Source organism: Chrysochloris asiatica, unplaced genomic scaffold (assembly GCF_000296735.1).
Source record: "Chrysochloris asiatica unplaced genomic scaffold, ChrAsi1.0 scaffold00072, whole genome shotgun sequence".
Taxonomy (NCBI): Eukaryota; Metazoa; Chordata; class Mammalia; order Afrosoricida; family Chrysochloridae; genus Chrysochloris; species Chrysochloris asiatica.
Genome location: NW_006408590.1, coordinates 6,905,382 through 6,923,704, shown reverse-complemented (window position 1 = coordinate 6,923,704; position 18,323 = coordinate 6,905,382). Strand labels below are relative to the sequence as shown.

Here is an 18,323-nt window from a genome sequence, read left to right as displayed (position 1 = left end):
CTACTTTGGTGAGTAGCATCTGGTATTTTAAAAGCTCATGAGTGGACATCTAAGGCATAGCTATTGGTCTCTCCATGTGCAGAGAACGAATTGTGATAAGAATTGAAGAGACTAAGGATCAATTAGCTTAGTGTACACAACTCTGAGACCAGAAGAACTACATGGTGCCAGGCTACCACTACTAACTGTTCTGAAATGGATAAATTAGAAGGGTCTGGATAGAGTGGTAAAATATGTGGAACAAAACTCAAAACTGTTAGAAAGAAAGAGAGAAAGAAAAAATGTCCGGCTTACTGGTCAGAAAGAGACTAGAGGAATATGAGACTCTGGCCCTCGACCACCCTGCAGGTCTGGAAAGGAACTCACCTTGGTGGTTCAACTTTCAGTCAAGCAGTAAACAGGTAAGTAGGGAGGACAACAACACTGGTAAGGTATGTTCAGTATGAATGATGGCATGGTGAATCATTCAAAATCTAAAAGGCAACATTTACCTAAGGACAAAGCTGAGAAAGAATGGGAAGGTGGATGGAAGAGAAATAGTAGCTACAAGGAAAAAGCATGATAACTGTTGTCACATTGAGGGGCTTGCAATTATGAGATGAAACAAAGTGTATAAAATAAAGTGAATATAAAACTAATGATGTTGTATGTAAACCTTCATTCAATTCACAATAAAAAGTTTAAAAAAACAAACAACACTGGATATTTCAGTCCCCTTAAGGCATCTTTGAAGCAAGGACTGGTACTCTATTCTGAAAAATCAATCATTCAAGATCCTGTGAAGCACAATTCTACTCTGACACATGTGGTTGCCATGAATTATAAGCAATTTGATGGCAATCGGTTGGTTATAAAATGGGTTCTGAATCCATGCTAGCAATGTTTACAAACAGGAACACAGCACAACCCTGCATCCAAACAATAAATATCTTACTCATAATTGCCAGCACTCAGAATGGACGTCAACATTTTTGAATAAAATCTGAGTACAACAGTGGAGCAAAGTTTGAGAAATGCCGCAATACTCTCAACAGCATATTTTTTATCAGCCTTCTGTCAAAAGTTTGGACAAAAATATCACAAAATAGAATTTGGTGCATTCAAATTAAGGGTCTTCAGAAGTCTAGCTTTTGAATATTGTAGAGAATTCAGCTGTTTTAGAAACTGGCTCCTAAAGTGAAACCTGTTAACCCATCCTATGAATTCTCTTCTTAAAATGTCTTAATATGAAAATCTTACTATAGTGGTTTCAATACTACTAGTCAGAATTCAAGTGAGAAAGAACAATTTAAAGATATGCCAAGAAACATTTGGAGTTGAAAAACATAAACACTTTGGTACTTGTGTTTTCAAATACTCAGTTTAAAATGTAGGTGTTTGTATGTACATTGTCATTGTAATATTTGGTAGCCTTGAAACTTTTGATGTATGCAGACATTTAACACTCTGCCCGCTGTGATTCACTACCCTAATCAACAGTAATCACTGGGCTAGTCTATGCCATTTTGCTAATATCTGTTTCTAATCAACCCTTCAAAATTAATTCATGATATGATAAAATCTCTATTTCATAAGAATGCTAAGAATAAAGTTCTTTAGTAACCAACTATTGATGTTATCAATCACAGATCATGGTGCTTCCTCAAAGTCTAAAAAAACCCCAGTCTGATTTCTAAGGTATTACACCTACAACACACACTATATGGTTTTATAGTCTCCTTTGCTAAAAGGGATGCTATTAGATTTTTTGTTCTTTCAGTAGTGTGATGTTCTTCTGGATTTGGCAGCAAGAGATAGAAATATGACATAAAAATACAACTTTAAGTCTTATACAGAAGACCTGTCCCTGAAGAAAGATGTCAAGTTTGGTAAAGCACAGGATCAATGAAAAAGAGGAAGGTTGTCAACCAGACAGATGAGCACAGTGGGTTTAACAGTGGGCCAAAATACAGCGACACTTGTGAGGATGGCACAGAATCAGGCAGCGTTTCATTTTATTAAACAAAGGATTGGAACTGACTTGATGGCACCTAACAACATCAACAAAGACAACATGCAAAAGATAGTATGGAAATAATAAAAATGATCTCTTTTAATCAAATAAAACAATTTAGAAAGTTAATACATGGATAGAGAAATTACCATTGCCCTTTGCTAAAATTAACAAATAATTTTACTTTAAAAAAAAATCCTATATGAAGACTTAACGGCAAGATGGCAAATTAAGCAGACACTCTACACAGGCCCTCTACAACAAAGATACAAGAGACCAAATGAAAGACACACAGATGAAAATTCTGGAACCCTGAACTTCTGAGGAAAGGTCAGAGAAGTGGGTTGAATGTTGGGAAGAGAAGCTGAGCAGGGACAGCATGAGAGGGAGACTGACTGGTGAACAGTCAGCCAGATGTGGCATGACCATCTTGTGAGCAGCTTTAGCAACATAACGTAGAAAGTAGTCATGGCCAGCTCCCACCCTCTTCCACACTCAACCTAGCTCCTGCTTCTCCTGGAGCTCAAAGTCACATGGTTGGGAGTCATGCCAGTGTGAGGTGGGGACCAACTGTGCAGCTTTGGTGCTTGGAGTCAGGTGGGCTCGGCTCCAGACCCACAGAACCTGAAAAGCCACCAGACCAGCATTTATCTAGTCACCCTGCCCCCAAATGCCCTGTAGTCTCAACAGACAGTAAAACCAGCATCATCAAAGGCCTCCATCCACAAACTACTTCCTGTTTCAGTGTTCTGAACACAGATATCACTGAAGCTGACAGCAACTCCATCTAGGGTCAGAAACTCTGCTGTCACATCCCTCCCACACCTGCCTTGTGTGCTCCTTGGCGTGAAGGAGACCCCAAATGTTTTCTCTTCTTCTGGTCCAACAGCTGTACTGTTTTTTATTTAGTTTTGGGGTTTGTTTTTTTCCTTCTGTTGTTTCATTGTTTTTGTTGTCTATTCTTTCTTCTCTTTCAAGTCTCATGAATTATCCTTTTTATCCTGATTTTTTCATCCTTTTCTCCTCTCTCTCACTTCCTCTCCACCCCACCCCACCCCTTTTATGATCTTTCTTTACAATTCTCTGCTCTCTTTTCATCTGCCCTCTCCCTGGGTATTCTGGGTGTTAAAACTTTTTTTTTTCTTTCTAAGGCTTCACTTTCCTGTCCCTCTTTTCCCTTTTTAGCCATTCTTAAGATTTTAAAATTTTCTTTCTTATTTTCTCTTCTATAGCTCCCATTCGCTGTCCCTCTTTTTTCTTCACAGTCATTATATTCCTTTGCTCTGGTTGTTGCCAGTTTTTATTTCTTTTTTTTCTTTATGATTTTCACTTTTCATTGTTGGCTCCTTGTTGTTCATTCTGTTTTGTTTGTGTGTGTGTGTGTGTGGGAGGGAGGGAAGAGTCTCTTTCCCACCTAACAGGAGAAGAGCAACTGTGCCTATATACCCCAGCCACAACCATACCCTCTGTAGCCCCACCCACTGGGCAAGAGTCAATACCAGCACCTGATCAACAACAGATAGCAACCAACACCAGCCAAACCCACAATAAATTGAGGTAGATGAACAGCAAACAAGAACAGTGTAAATATTTCCATTTTCTATTACACCCACAGAAGACAGTTGGTGAGATCCTAAAAACACATCAACATACAATCACAGGTGAAATACAAATACGGCAACAAACTCACAACGCCTCTGAGACAACAATTAGTTTTAGCTCACATGAAGAAATGAGAGAATGTCTCAAACAAATGACCAAGATGCAGACCCAGATAATATTTCCGGGGAAGAAAAGGCAATAGAACTCACTGAAAAAGAATTCAAAAGAATGATATTTGGGTACCTTCAAAGGATTGACAGAAAGATGGAGGAAAGCAAAGAGAACAGAGAAAAATTCAGGAAAACCATTTAAGAACTAACAAAATATCGCAAAAATTGAAACAATACAAAACCTGCAACTAGAAATCTAGAAGATTAATACTAAGATTTCAGAAATAGACAATACACTGAAAGGGCAGGAGATTCAAAACTATGAAAGCCTAAATTAGAGACCAACCCATACCAAAGGCTGTGGTCTTTGATCTTCACCAGAAAGCATTTTAAATCCTCTTTGCTTTCAGCAAGCAAGGGTGTGTGTCATCTGCATGTCACAGGTTGTTAATGAGTCTTCCTCCAATCCTGATGCCACACTCTTCTTCATATAGTCAAGTTTCTCGAATTATTTATTCAAACAGATTAGTTAAGTATGGTAAAAAGATACAAGCCCTGGCACACACCTTTCCTGATTTTAGATTCTTCAGTGCCCCCTTGCTCTGTTTAAAGGACTGCCTTTTGCTCTATATACAGGCTCCTTGAGAGCACAACTTACTGTTCTGGAATACTCATTCTCCGAAATGTTGTCACTAGCTTGCCATGATCCATACAGTCAAAAGCCTTTGGATAGTCAAAATGCACAAGTAAACATCTTTCTGGTATTCTCTGCTTTCAGCATCTGATAATATCTCTTGATCCACGTTCTCCTCTGAATCTGGCTTGAAACTTTGAAAGTTCCCTGTCATTGTACTATTGCAGCTGTTTTAAAATTATCTTTAGCAAAATTTTACTTGCACGTGATATTAATCATATTGTCCTATGATTTCTACATTTCTGTTGGGTCACAAATATGGGCACAAATATGAATCTCTTCCAACCAGCTAGCTGTCTTCCAAATTTCTTGGCATAGATGAATGAGTGTCTCTAGTGTTGTATCAGTTGTTATATAAGACAGTAACAAAAGAACAAATATTATACAAGAATCTGTTGTAAAAAGTTAAGAAACGTTTTCTTTAAAAAAAAAAAAAAAATCTATGAAGACCACAGAAGATGTGGGGAAGGAAAATTATTCACAGGCTGGTTTTGTGCTATAAGATTAGAACTAGACCACAGAGTTGGATGGACCACATGGTTAGTGGTTCAAACCCACCAGCCTCTCTATATACAGAGTCACTGTAAGTCAGAACCAACTTGCTGGCATTTCACAATAACAACAACAACAGAGGGCAGACACATGTTAACATGGGATACAGGACAGAAATATGTAAGACGAGGTAACTTGGCAGAGGAAAGAAGAAGTTATCGGGAGACACAGGGAGGAATACAATAGTTAAAGTTAACAGAGGTAAATACTGTTAACTCTTGGTACATGGAGGGGATTGCAATCCTTATAGTGAAGCAAGGCATATGATTTGTGGAATGCAAAACTGATGATGTGCTCTGCAACATTTCATTCAATGCACAATAAAAAGTTATTTTTTTAAAATTCCTTTAGGAAACATATTTATTACAGCTTTCAATACCAAAATACATTCCATTATTTAAGCATATTTAAATTTTTTCCTCCACGAAAACATTTATCCTTATCCATGATATGCTAGAAGTATATTTCTTCCCTTTTCAAATTCATGCCTTTCTGTGTTTACTACTATTTTACTTTGTGGTCTTTGTTTTGGCAGATGTATCTACAAAATCTGATCCCAACAGTTTGACCCTTCTCACTTTTTATGTTCTCTAGGGCATAATAAAATCCAAGATACAATCTCTCAGCAGTTAATGAAGCTTAACCTCACACCCTCTTAATTACCAATGCATTACACCAACTATGGGCATCATACTCCTCTCTAAGCTATTTTACAATTCAGCAGAAGTACTACTGAGCTATTATGCAGCAGCATAATCCATGCAGCATGAGAAATCCTTCTTAAATAAAATCTTTTGATCCTTGCAGGTTTTGGTAACTGCATAATTAATGCTACTTAAGCATTATCCACATATCAGTAAGTACACTGTATTGTGTAAGAAAGTAAACTATTTTGTCCGTTTTTTGGTTTAGGGAACACTGATTTTTTTTTTTTTTTTTAAGTTGAAAAGAAATAAGCCCAGGAATATTATTGATTGTTGTTGTTAAGTGCCATTGAGTTGGTTCCAATCCATAACGTCCCTGTATAGGGTTTCCAAGGAGGGAGCGTGAACTACCAACACTGCGGTTCAAACCAACTTTGCAATCCAGTGCATTAACCCACAATGCCACACCAGGACTCATCTATCAAACTATTGATGTTGTTGTTAGGTACCATCGAGTCGGTACTGACTCATAGAAACTCATTTCCGCTCACTAATGCCTAAGATATTGATGTTTATGTGTTCCATCTCATTTTTGACAACTTCCAATTTTCCCAGATTCATACTTCATATATTCCATGTTCCGATTTTCAATGAATGTTTACAATTGTTTCTCTTCATTTTGAGTTGTGTCCCATCAGCAAACAAAGGTCTCGTGGGCTTTTCTATCGTGGGCTTTACTCCATTTGTGTCATCACAGTCAACTCTACTTTGAGGAGGCAGCTCTTCCCCAGTCGCATTTTGAGTGCCTTCCAACCTGAGGGGCTCATTTCCCGGCACTATATCTGACAGTGTTTCTCTGCTATTCGTAAGGTTTTCAGTGACTAAAGATTCGGAAGTAGTTCGTCACTCCTTCTTCCTAGTCTTTCTTCGTCTGGAAGCTCATCTGACAGCTGTCCACCATGGATGATCCTGCTGGTATTTAAAATTATGGTGGCATAGCTTCCAGAATCACAGCAACTCACAAGCCACCACCATACGACAAACTGACAGACGAGTGGTGGTCCTCTATTTACAGATGATCATAGTAACTGAAGTTACCTCTTCCCCTCCGTTTTATTCTTTCAAATGAAGATAATTTAGGAATTATTTCTTTAATATATAGATATTTAGAAAATATACTGGAACTACTTTTGTATAAATTTGTTGTTGTTATGTGCCGTAGAGTCAGTTCCGACTCATAGCAACCCTGTGCAGGGTTTCTGAGGCTAGAAAACTTTATAGTAGCGGAAAGCCTCATCTTTCCCCCGCGGCACAGCTGGTAGTTTCAAATTGCTGACCTTGAGGTTAGCAGCCTGACTCATAACCACTATGCTACCAGAGCTCCTGATACAACCATAATGCTTCTAAATATAAGTATTTAAAACGTGAAAATGATCTTTATTACTACCATTATTTCTTAAATCCAGGTCAAATAATATTTTAATGGTTGAAAAAGAATTATTCAAAAGTGTTTCAAGGACATGTAATATCAAAGAAAACTCAAGTGGTCAGGCACTGCTATTCTCATTTAAGAGGTCCAGACTAGCAAGAACATTTTACAAATGCTAAGCAGTTCGAAACTACCAGCCGCTCCGCGGGAGAAAGATGAGGCTTTCTACTCCCGTAAGGATTTACACCCTTGGAAACCCTGCACAGGGTCGCTATGGGTCGGAACCGACTCAACGGCACTTAACAACAACAAGAAGCATATTTCAAAGGCCTCTGATTTTTATCAATAAACCATAATTTCAAAGGATGGCTATAGTGAACTAAGGCCACTGTCTGCAGCTGCCTGCCAGTTTCTGATGAACAAAACTTAAAACTTCAGGAAAGCAGCACAGGACACTTAAAGAATCACCCCAATGCTAGCATTAAGTGACAGCTCTGTCTCCTTCGGGGTGTCCACACAGCTAAGCGACCCTTTTGTACATAAGTCTTCACAGCCTATGACCCGTGATGGTATGTGGTCTTTCCTGCTTCCAGGCATTCTGGAAGGCTTCATTTATTTATGTATTTTAGTCTAATGGCTCAGGTTTTCAGAATTTGAAGTCATTCATCCCTCTTAATAGGGCTGCATGTATTTGGAAGAAAATGAAATCTACTATGAATTTCTCCAATTATGACTTGGCGCAGATCCTTTTCAAAGAATGATAAAGTACTAAACAACAGTCACTAGAGTTTACTATTTTTTTAAAACATAGCCAACAATTACTTAAAGGCTCCAGCGCATTCTTTCTTTATGGGTTTAAAATAGCACTTTTAAATGTGAACTTGACACCTGAGATAATATCACCTTACATCAATCAATATGGTGTTTTAAGATGTATACAGGAAAATCCCACGTCATTTTTTTTTTTAAGTCAGAACTTTGGAATGTGGTAGCCAGTGTGTTATTCGTTTCTTTATGAGAAGTAAAGTGACTTAGGCAAGGTCCTGCAGCTAGTTAAGTAGCAACAGAGAAATGAAATAGAAACTCAGTGTTATTTCCAGATCTAAATCAATTTCACCTTTGTAGGAATAATGATAGCTCACAGGATAGGAGATTTTTGCAGCAGCACTTAGGCAACACGCAGCAAACTTCCTTTCTTTTGAGAACTGATGAATAAACATCAATGCCAAATGTATGTCTATTTTAATGTTACAGAAGAAATTGTTGTCACTAGCTAGTGACAGAGAGCTGGAGAATGGGTTTATTCCCATCTACAGTTTTATTTACATCTGATCCTTCATTCTCTGACTAGAAAATAAGGCACAAGCAATCTTTTAAAGCTGGCTACAAATGTAGGTCACTGGAAGTAGTACTGAGCCTTTGCATGCTTTATTTTCCCTTACCCTTTTTAGTTTGCCAAAGAAGCTCAAACTGTGGCTGCCATGGGAGAACTTGGAATTTAAATACACTCTCACAAGCAGTCAGGGAGCAAAAAAATAGAGTGAAACCCTAAGGTCAAACAGCAAATTTCTGGCTCAACTAGCACTTCAGAGCTGTAAACACTGAAAAGTACATAGATAGCCCAATAATTTTCTTAGCAAACACAAAGTTGACAAAGAAATGAAGGGAACGTAGATAGTGATTATAGCTTTACCTTCAAATGGCCCTTCAATATCTGTATTCAGAGTTTGGGCAAACAATATATAGTAACTAAGATAATTTTAATAGGAAATATAATAAACAAAATTATGTAATATAGAAAATGTAAAACTGTGATAATAAACTTCCATTTATAAAGTATTATACATGTAAATTTGAGAAGTGCGATAATAAAAGTGCCAGAAAATAATTCTAAAACTATATATAGCAGTAAATTCATATTTGTTCATTCTAGGGGTACAGTCATTCTGAGAGCTGTCTAATATTTGGCAGAACTTTGAAAATGAAAGATTGAATATCAGATATGGTTCTATTTTATTTACTCAAGAAGACAAAATTGGACTAAAATACAGTAATAGTAGTTTGGTTCTATCATCAGTGAATAACTGATAGATGACAAACATAGACATTTTAATCTATATGACACCATATAGACAGAAGGAATAGAAACCTTTTTAATAATAATTCAGAACTTACATTGTTTATGAAACAATACCGCTTCATTTAATTCTCGATGGATTATTATCTCTGAAGTCTATTAAAACCAAAGAATCAAGAAAATAAAAGCTAAAAAATAAGATATTATAAATAAGATGTTACTAAATGGGCTCAATAGCAGCTCTGGTAGTGTAGTGGTTACTAATCAGGCTGTTAACCTCAAGGCTGGCAGTTCGAAACTACCGGCGGTTCCGTGGGAGAAAGATGAGGCAATCCGCTCCCGTAAAGATTTATAAGATCTGCTCCCGTATAGATTTGGAAACCCTGTGTAGGGTCACTATGAGTCGGAACCGACTCCACGGTACTTAACAACAACAACAACAACAAATGGGTTCAATATTTAGGTGAAAATCTGGTATTTTTGTATATAAAATTAAAGCTTTCAATACATTAAAACATTTAAATTTTTACTTTTGGATCTTAGGGCTGATGAAAAAGAATCATAAAGATGTTAGTCTAAACTTTCATAAGTGTTTTATTACATTGCTTCATTAATAAATATCCTATTGATATACTAATTCATTAAACATGGTTTATTTGTAATGAATTATCACTTAGTGACTTATAAATTATTAGAAAGTTGCTTCATTTTTTAGTTATGAAAAACTTTCTCTAAATTATATATATATGAAATTCACTTTAACTGATTTCAAATTTGAACTATTTAATGATATTGTTGCTAAGTGCCATCAAGTTGGTTCCGACTCCCAGAAATCCTGTCTAGGGTTTCTGAGGAGCGGCTGGGGAGTCTGAACCATTGACCTTGCAGTTCAAACCAATCTTGCAGTCCAGTGGATTATCTTGCAGCACCACACCAGGACTCCATATATATTTGATGTTAAAAAACATGTAAGTTTTTACTAAAGATCACAATAGCTATAACGTATGCACTTGAGAATTATGCATTTATTCTCCACACATATTAACATGTGGTATTGTAAGATCAGTACTGGACTGTGAACCACAAGGCCAGCCATTCAAACCCACCAACTGCTCCTTGGAAACCCGTACAGCAGGGGTGGGGAACCTTTTTTTTTTGCCAAAATTTATCACATCATTCACAGGCCATATAAAATTATCAACTTAAAACTGGCCTACTGTATTTGGCCAAACATTTAATTAACACACTCCTAATGTGATGGCAGGAGTCCTGGTGTGGCACTGTGGGTTAATGTGTCAGACTGCAAAATCGCTTGAATTGCAAGGTCAGTGATTCAAGTTCACCAGCTGCTCCTTAGAAACCCTATACAGGGTGGTTATGGGTCGGAATCAACTCAACAGCACTTAACAACAATAACAACAATGTGATGGCTGGAGTCTTGGTTTGGTGCTGTGGGTTAATGCACTGGACTGCAATGTCTGTTTGAACCACAAGGTTGGTGGTTCAAGCCCACCAGCCACTTCTCAGAAACCCTATACAGGGTTGCTCTGAGTTGGAATTGACACCACGGCACTTAACAACAACAACATGATGGCTGAACTGAGGTTGCCTTGGCAGAACAAATGATTTCATGGCCTGTGGAACAGACATTCCCCACCCTTGGTATACAGGGTTGCTATGAGTCAAAACGACTAACACAGAGAAACAACTACCTTCTAGCCAATCACTTACTTTCCCTTTCCTCCTACCGCTGGTAATCATCAAAGAATGTTTCTTTTAGCATGAAAACCTTTTCTTGAGTTTTTACAATAGTGGTGCCAAACAATCTTTGCTCTTTTGTGATTGACTAATTTCACTCAGCATACCATCCTTTAGGTTCATCCAAATTATGAGGTGTTTTGCAGAATCAGTTATTCCTCCCTGTTGCATAGTATTCCATTGTGTGTATGTATTAACATTTGTTTATGCATTCTTCCACTGAAGGGCAATTTGGCCGTCTCCATCGTTTTGTTATTGTGAATAGTGCTGTGATGAACACTGATGTGCATATATATACGTACTGTGCTGTGGCTCTTATTTCTTGTGGCTATAATATATGGGTCGGAACCTACTCGATGGCACTTAGCAACAACAACAACATATACCAAATTGAGGGATTGCAGGGACATACTTCATTGATATTTCTAACTTTCTGAGGAAGCACCATACAATTTCCACAGTGGTTGAATCATTTCACAGTTCCACTTGCAACATAGGAGAGTCCCAGTCTGTCTGTAACCTCGCCAGCATTTGTTGTTTTCTGTTTGTTTGAACTTTGCTGTTAATCAGGTGAGATATCTCATAGTTGTTTAGATTTTCAAGGATTACAGCATGGTGCTGCAGGTTAATGTGCTGGACTGCAAGTTTGGTTTGAATCATCAGGTAGGTGTTCAAGCTCACCAGCTACTCCTAGGAAACCCTATACACGGTCGCTATGAATTGGAACTGACTCAGCTGCACTTAACAACAACAACAACAACAATGGCTAATGATCATAGACATTTCTTCATATGTTGGCTGCCTGAATGTCTTTCTTGGTAAAGTGTCTGTTCATGTTCTGTGTCTATATTTTGATTGGCTTATCTTTTTCCTGTAGAGGTGTTCTAGTTTACTATAAATTTTAGAGCTGAGTTACTTGTGTGATACGTCACTGCAAAAAATTTTTCCTGAGACTGTGAGCTCTCTATCCTTTTGGAGAAATCTTTTGACGCAGTGTCTAATTTTTAAGAGGTCCCAGTCATCTATTTTGACCTCTATTGTTTATGTGTTTTTAGTTATGTTTCAGAGTGTCTTTATACCACGTATTAGAGCCTCTAAGTTTGTCCCTTTTTTTCACTGATGATCGTTAGAGTTCCAGGTTTTGCATTTAGGTATTTAATCCATGCTGATTTTCTTTTGTATGTGGTATAAGATATGACTACTGTTTTATTCCTTTGCAAATGGATCTCCAGCTTTGCCAGAATCATTTGTTGAAGAGACTATCTCTTCTCCATTTAATTTGTTTTGGACCTCTGTTAAAGATCAGCTGAATGTACATGGATGAATTTACTTGTGGGTTTTCAATTCTGTTCCACTGATCTATGCATTTTTCATTTTACCATACCAGGTTGTTTTGACCACTATGATTGGGTAGTAGACATTTAGATCAAGGAGTGGAAGGCCACCTATTTTGTTCATTTTCTTAAGCAATGCTTTCCTCATCAAAGTCTCTTTACTTTCCATATAAACTTAAAGACCAGTTTTTCAATGTCTTTAAAGAATGACATTGGAGTGTGGACTGGGACAGTATTATATCTATAGATTCCTTTGTACAACGTTGAAATTTTCACAACATTAAGTCTTCATATCCATGAGCATGGTATATTCATCCACTTTTGTAAATCTCTTTATCTTATAGTAATGTTTTCTAGTTTTCTTTGTATATGTCTTTTGTTTCTCTGGTTAGATTTATTCCTAAATATTTCATCTTTGGGGTGGCTATTATAAATGGTATTGTTTTCCTGATTTTCTTTTCAGAGCTGTCTTTATTAGTTTAGAGGAATCCAACTGATTTTTGTGTATGGATCTTGTACCCTGCCACTTTGTGTAATTTTTCAATGAGTTTCAATAAATTTCTTGCTGAGTCTTTGGGATTTTTCTATATATAGATAGGATCATCTGCAAATAGAGAGAGTTTTACTTCTTCTTCACCTATGTGAATAACTTTAGTTTCCCTTTCTTGTCTTATAGCTCTGGCTGAGACTTCCAATACAATAATGAATACAAGTATGATTCCTAATTGCAAAGGGAATGCTTTAAATCTCTATTGAGAGTAGTCATCATCGATCTTGGAATGTTCTTTTTTATGATGAATGCAATGCCATTCCTCCTCAATTTGTTGTTTCTGGTATAGTAAACTATATGACTGCCTCATTTTAAATTGCCAATACCAATCCACTTCAGTTCATCAATACCTAGGATGGGATCCTGGTATGGAACTGTATGATAGGTACAAAGTCATCAGTTCAAATCCACCAGCCTCTTCTTGCTATTCTGTGTTAGTCTGAAAGCTCTCCTGAAACCACAGGTGACCCTGGTGGTATTTAAAATACCAGCGGCATAACTTCCAGCATCACAGCAACTCACAAGCCACCACAATATGACAAACTATCAGACATGTGGTGGATTAAAAATAATTTGTTGCTGTTGTTGTTTAGTGCCACTAGATCAATTCTGATTCACAGCGACACTGTATAGGGTTTCCAAAGAGTAGCTGGTGGGTTTGAACCACCAAACTTGTAGTTTGCAGTCCAGTGCTTATCTTATCCTACAGTGCCACGATTATTAGAATATAACAGAAATGTTTAACATTTTAATATTCTAAAGAAATGTTTGTTTTTATATATGTGTGTGTACATATACTTTTTATTTTATGAAAAAAATCAGTTAATCTACTGATAAAAACTTAAATATTTTAACATAAAATACAATTCATGCTATTTTAAAGAATATTCTATAGAAACTTTCAGGGAAAATATTCATCAGCTTATTTGAAGTGATCAAGAAAATTCCTGTAGATAGAAAAGTTAACTGAAAAATACTTACCATATGTGTTTTTAAACGCATAACAACATCATGTATATTGCTCTATAGGATTTTCTAAGGGGTGTAATTTTTCAGTGTTGCATTTTAATACTGACTTCCTGAAGGAGCTTTGACTACAATAGGCATGAATATGTTTTCAAAGGATGATGGATAAATTGCTGGGTGGTTATATAATGTATCTTAGGCAATTGATGGGGCTTTTTATCCTTTACTTGTCTCTTAGTTATATACAGTTTTAAGATAATTATGGTCTATAAGATTGTCTTTTCCCTTTTCTTGTACCAGAAATATTTGCCTTGGTTACAGGTTCCAGAGATCCCCAATTATACATCATAAAATTAAAACTAAACTGTTAAACTATTTTATTCCTGCATTCTATCTCTAAATACTGTTAATGCATTTGTTTGGTCATTAATTGAGTTTGGTTGTTGTCAACAAAATTTTAGCTAGGACTAACAGACCAGATAAGTCGTTAAATAAAATTTTTGATCAGTGATACTGTGTAAATTTTTTTCATGCAACTCAGAAAAACTTTAGAAAATATTCTTCAAGGGACATTCCTACAATAAAATTCCTTCTTTTCCCTTTTACTTAACTGTACACAGTTCACATCTATAATAACAAAAAATATGAATGGGACTGTGAATGAATCTTGTCTCATTTAAGCACCATAAGGGGACTTCAAAAAGTCTTGTAAAATTATTAGTACCTTTAAATTCAATTTTTCCATGAGCTTTTTGAAGCTCCCTTGCATATTATATTCATTACCTGATATACCTTAAACAATATAGTTCTAAAATATTTGTCTTATGATACACATATGCAAAAATAATTATAATGATGAATGAATTGAGACTTCAAGTCTTTTGAGACAAGTTTAAATTGATTTTAATTATATATAAATTTTTGTTACATAAAATTATTATAATGTCATTATTAAACATTTTAAACAAAATATATTATAGTAGGATAAAACTATAAGGGGGACTGAAATAGAAAATATGAAATAAAGAATAAATAGGACTGATGTAAAATTTCTAGCTGTTAAAGAAGAGGTTGCACATGTATGTGCTTCTGAAAAGGATACTGACATCAAAGTATCACGATATTTAGACTGTTCTGATGTGGTGCTGCAGGTTAAGCACTGGACTGCAAGGTCGGTTTGATTGGCAAGGTCGGTGGTTCACACTCACCAGCCACTCCCTAGGAACCCTGTACAGGGTCGCTATGAGTTGGAACTGACTCGAAGTCACTTAACAACAACAGCAGCAAGGTAAACAGCAACACCAGAGAGGTACACAATCCTTAGAACAATCAAATACATGAGATAAAAAGCAGTATTTGTCAAGAGGCAAGAAGGGATAAGAAAGAAGGATGAATAGAAATGGTAAACAACAGGAAGAAGTGGGAAGAAGTGCTGTTACATTAAGGAGACTGTAATCAATGTCATAAACAAAAGGTGTGTGAATTGTTGAATGGAAATCAATTTGCTCTGTAAACTTCCACTCATATAATATAAAGTTTAACAAACTTTTTATATAATAGGCAAGAAGATACATAATGTAACAAAATTATTTTACAAGTATGAAAGCCAAAAGTTATGAAGACCACTGTCCTTGACTTTCTGAAAACTTAGCCAAGATATAGAATATGTGGTGATGATCACTCAATAAGAATTAGTAACCAAATGTGAAGTAACTTAGAGCTTTAAAGGTAATCTTTAGTTTTCAGAAATATCTTATAATTTATTATTTCCTTACACTAATCATACACACTCTGGTAGTAGTGGGCTATGAATAGGGCTGCTAACCTTGGGCAGTTCAAAACTACCAGCTGTTCCATGGGAGAAAGATGAGGCTTTCTGCTCCCATAAAGATTTACAGCCTCAGAAATCCTGTACAGGGTCACTATGAGTCAGAACTAACTCTATGGTGCTTAACAACAACAACATAGTTTAAATAAATTTGATAACAACATAGTTTAAATTAATTTGATATTTTACCTTAAGGGGAAAAAAAAAGTTTCAATGACTACATTTTAAGAGTTTGAATATATATAAACATGTATGTTGTTTATGTTTGTAAACCATTTTTTCACAGAATGTTTATTGTCTCATAAAAAGTGACAGATAATTCCATAGACACTGAATTAGTTAGTATATTCTCTACCTGTAAAATGTCAGCAGGGTCTTCTTTAGCAGATGCAACCAATAGAGTATGACCACTGAGGATTCCCTCTGCCAGGAAATACTTGAAGAGTGAAGGTGAGTAAATATTATATTTATCCTCTTCTGTTTAAAAAAAAAAAAAAAAAAAAAAGCCGTATGCTATCACATACAAAACACACATTTTTTTTTTTTTACAGCTTTTCTTCTTAAAACCAAGTATACAGAATACACAATTATAATGTCTTAATGGTGCTTAGTTACATAGGCTATGTAAATTACATTGATTCCACAGATCATTCTGTCCATTACTCCTGTTAGCCACAAAATTTAGAGGGTAATATAGGATTACAAGAATCCTGGTGTGGTGCTGTGGGCTAATGCGCCAGACTGCAAAGCTGTTCGAATTGTAAAGTCGATGGTTCAAGCTCTCCAGCTGCTCCTCAGAAACCCTATACAGGGTCACTATGGGTCGGAACTGACTCGACAGCACTTAAAACAACAACAATATTATGATTATAAAGGAGCTCTGGTAGCGTAGTGGTTGCGAGTCAGGCTGCTAACCTCACGGTCAGTAATTCGAAACTACCAGTGGTTTCGTGGGAGAAACATGAGGCTTTCTGCTCCCGTAAAGATTTACAGCCTCAGAAACCCTAAATAGGGTCTCTATGAGGTGGAACCAACTCCATGGCACACAACCACCACTGTATGATTATAAGTGTAATGGGTTATGTGTTGGGCTGCTAACCGAAAGGTCAGCAGTTTGAATCTACCAGCCTCTCCTGGGAGAATGATAAGGCGTTCTGCTCCGGGAAAGATTTACAGCCTCGAAAACCTTATAACGGTTAGCTATGAGCCAGAACAGACTAGAATACACACAACCACTACCACTACATGATTATACCACAGGAGAAAGATGAGACTTTCTGTTCCTGTAACGATTTACAGCCTCAGAAACCATAGATAGGGTCACTATGAGTCGGAACCAACTCCACCGCACATAACCACTACCACCACCATACCTCTCAAATGTCCCGTATTATCTACCAACTGGTCTGTAAACTTGCTCTTCATTTATTTCATGTCACAATAATGAAGCACTTGGATGATTAACATATATAAAATTGGAAGGTACTGGAAAGTGACAAAAAACATATTGAAACTATAGCAGAGCTTTGTTTTGAAACACAGTGATCATTATGTGCAAGAATTTTAAGTTTCTGACTTTTTTGCCTGAGTGTTCCTAACCTCCGCTAGCTCTATCATCTTTTCAACTTTAATGTGGCAAAGTTATCAAAGCAGCTAGAAGGTTGGTTTTTGTGTGTGTGTGTGTGTGTTTTTGGGAGGGGGTATATCTGAAAAATCCTGGAAATAACAAAACCCCAGAAGGATTGAAACTCAAAATATGACTACACACTGCCTAGCTTATTGCTAAGTTATGCATAACTGAGAAGAAGAAACAGGAGGCAAAAAAGACAAGAGCTAAAAGACATAACCGAATCATAAGAATGCTGCCTGTGAAGCCTGCACTTCCCAATCTGAGAACAACCTGAAGTTTTGCAACTGAAGACTTATTCAGCGGAGGTGTCTATGAGGACAGAAATTAGTTGAGAACTACAAAAAGAAAGAGCCTCATATCTGGATATAAATTCTGTCCAAATATTTGAGTATCTACTAAACTACATAATTGCAGTTGTTTGTTGTTTAGTGCTGTCGAATTGGTGTCCACTCATAGCAACCTTGTATAGGGTTTCCAAGGAGTGGCTGGTGGATTTGAACTGCCAGCCTTGAAGTCCAGTGCTTATCCTATAGCCCACACCACAGACCCCAATATGGTCAGAGAGTGACTTCAAATGGTCCCAGAAATTGGATCTAGTAGGAGTAGTCTTCAAAGCAGCAATTAATTATAGATGTGTTTTTTTTTAAAAACATTAAAAGAACTACTGAAGGTCATCACTCAATTAAACAATGGACTGTTTCATAAAATAAAAAGTATCACAAGTGAGTACCACGGTCCTTTAAAATAGCACCCATATGAAATCAAATGGTCAATATTAACAGTACAGTAAAAATGAGCAGGCAGGGGAGCATGGGAACTGTATTGCTGAAGATGAAACAACCATAATGGAAATGATGAGGATGCTATCCTGGTGTGGTGCTGCAGGATAAGCAAAATCAGCAGTTCAAACCCACCAGCAGCTCCGTGAAATCCTATACTGACTGGGTCACTATGAGTTGGAATTGACTCAATGGCACTTCCCACCACCAACAAATACACTGCAAAAATGTAATCAATTTCTTTGGTCGATATGTGTAAAAGTTATTAAATGGAAATCTAATTTACTATGTAAACTGTCACCAAAATGCCACAAACTTCACATTTTTACATATCATGACAAGTGTCTTTCAAATATAGTTTTTAAAAATTAGAAGAA

General features: G+C 36.6%; 1 protein-coding gene across 1 annotated transcript in view; it reads right to left on the bottom strand.

The window, feature by feature from the left end:
• ELP4 (elongator acetyltransferase complex subunit 4) overlaps window positions 1-18,323 on the bottom strand; it is a 300,558-nt gene that overhangs the window by 269,409 nt on the left and 12,826 nt on the right. The window contains exon 3 of the mRNA XM_006864859.1: window positions 15,893-16,014. Coding sequence (XP_006864921.1) covers window positions 15,893-16,014 — 122 coding nt within the window. The remainder of the gene's footprint in view (window positions 1-15,892; window positions 16,015-18,323) is intronic.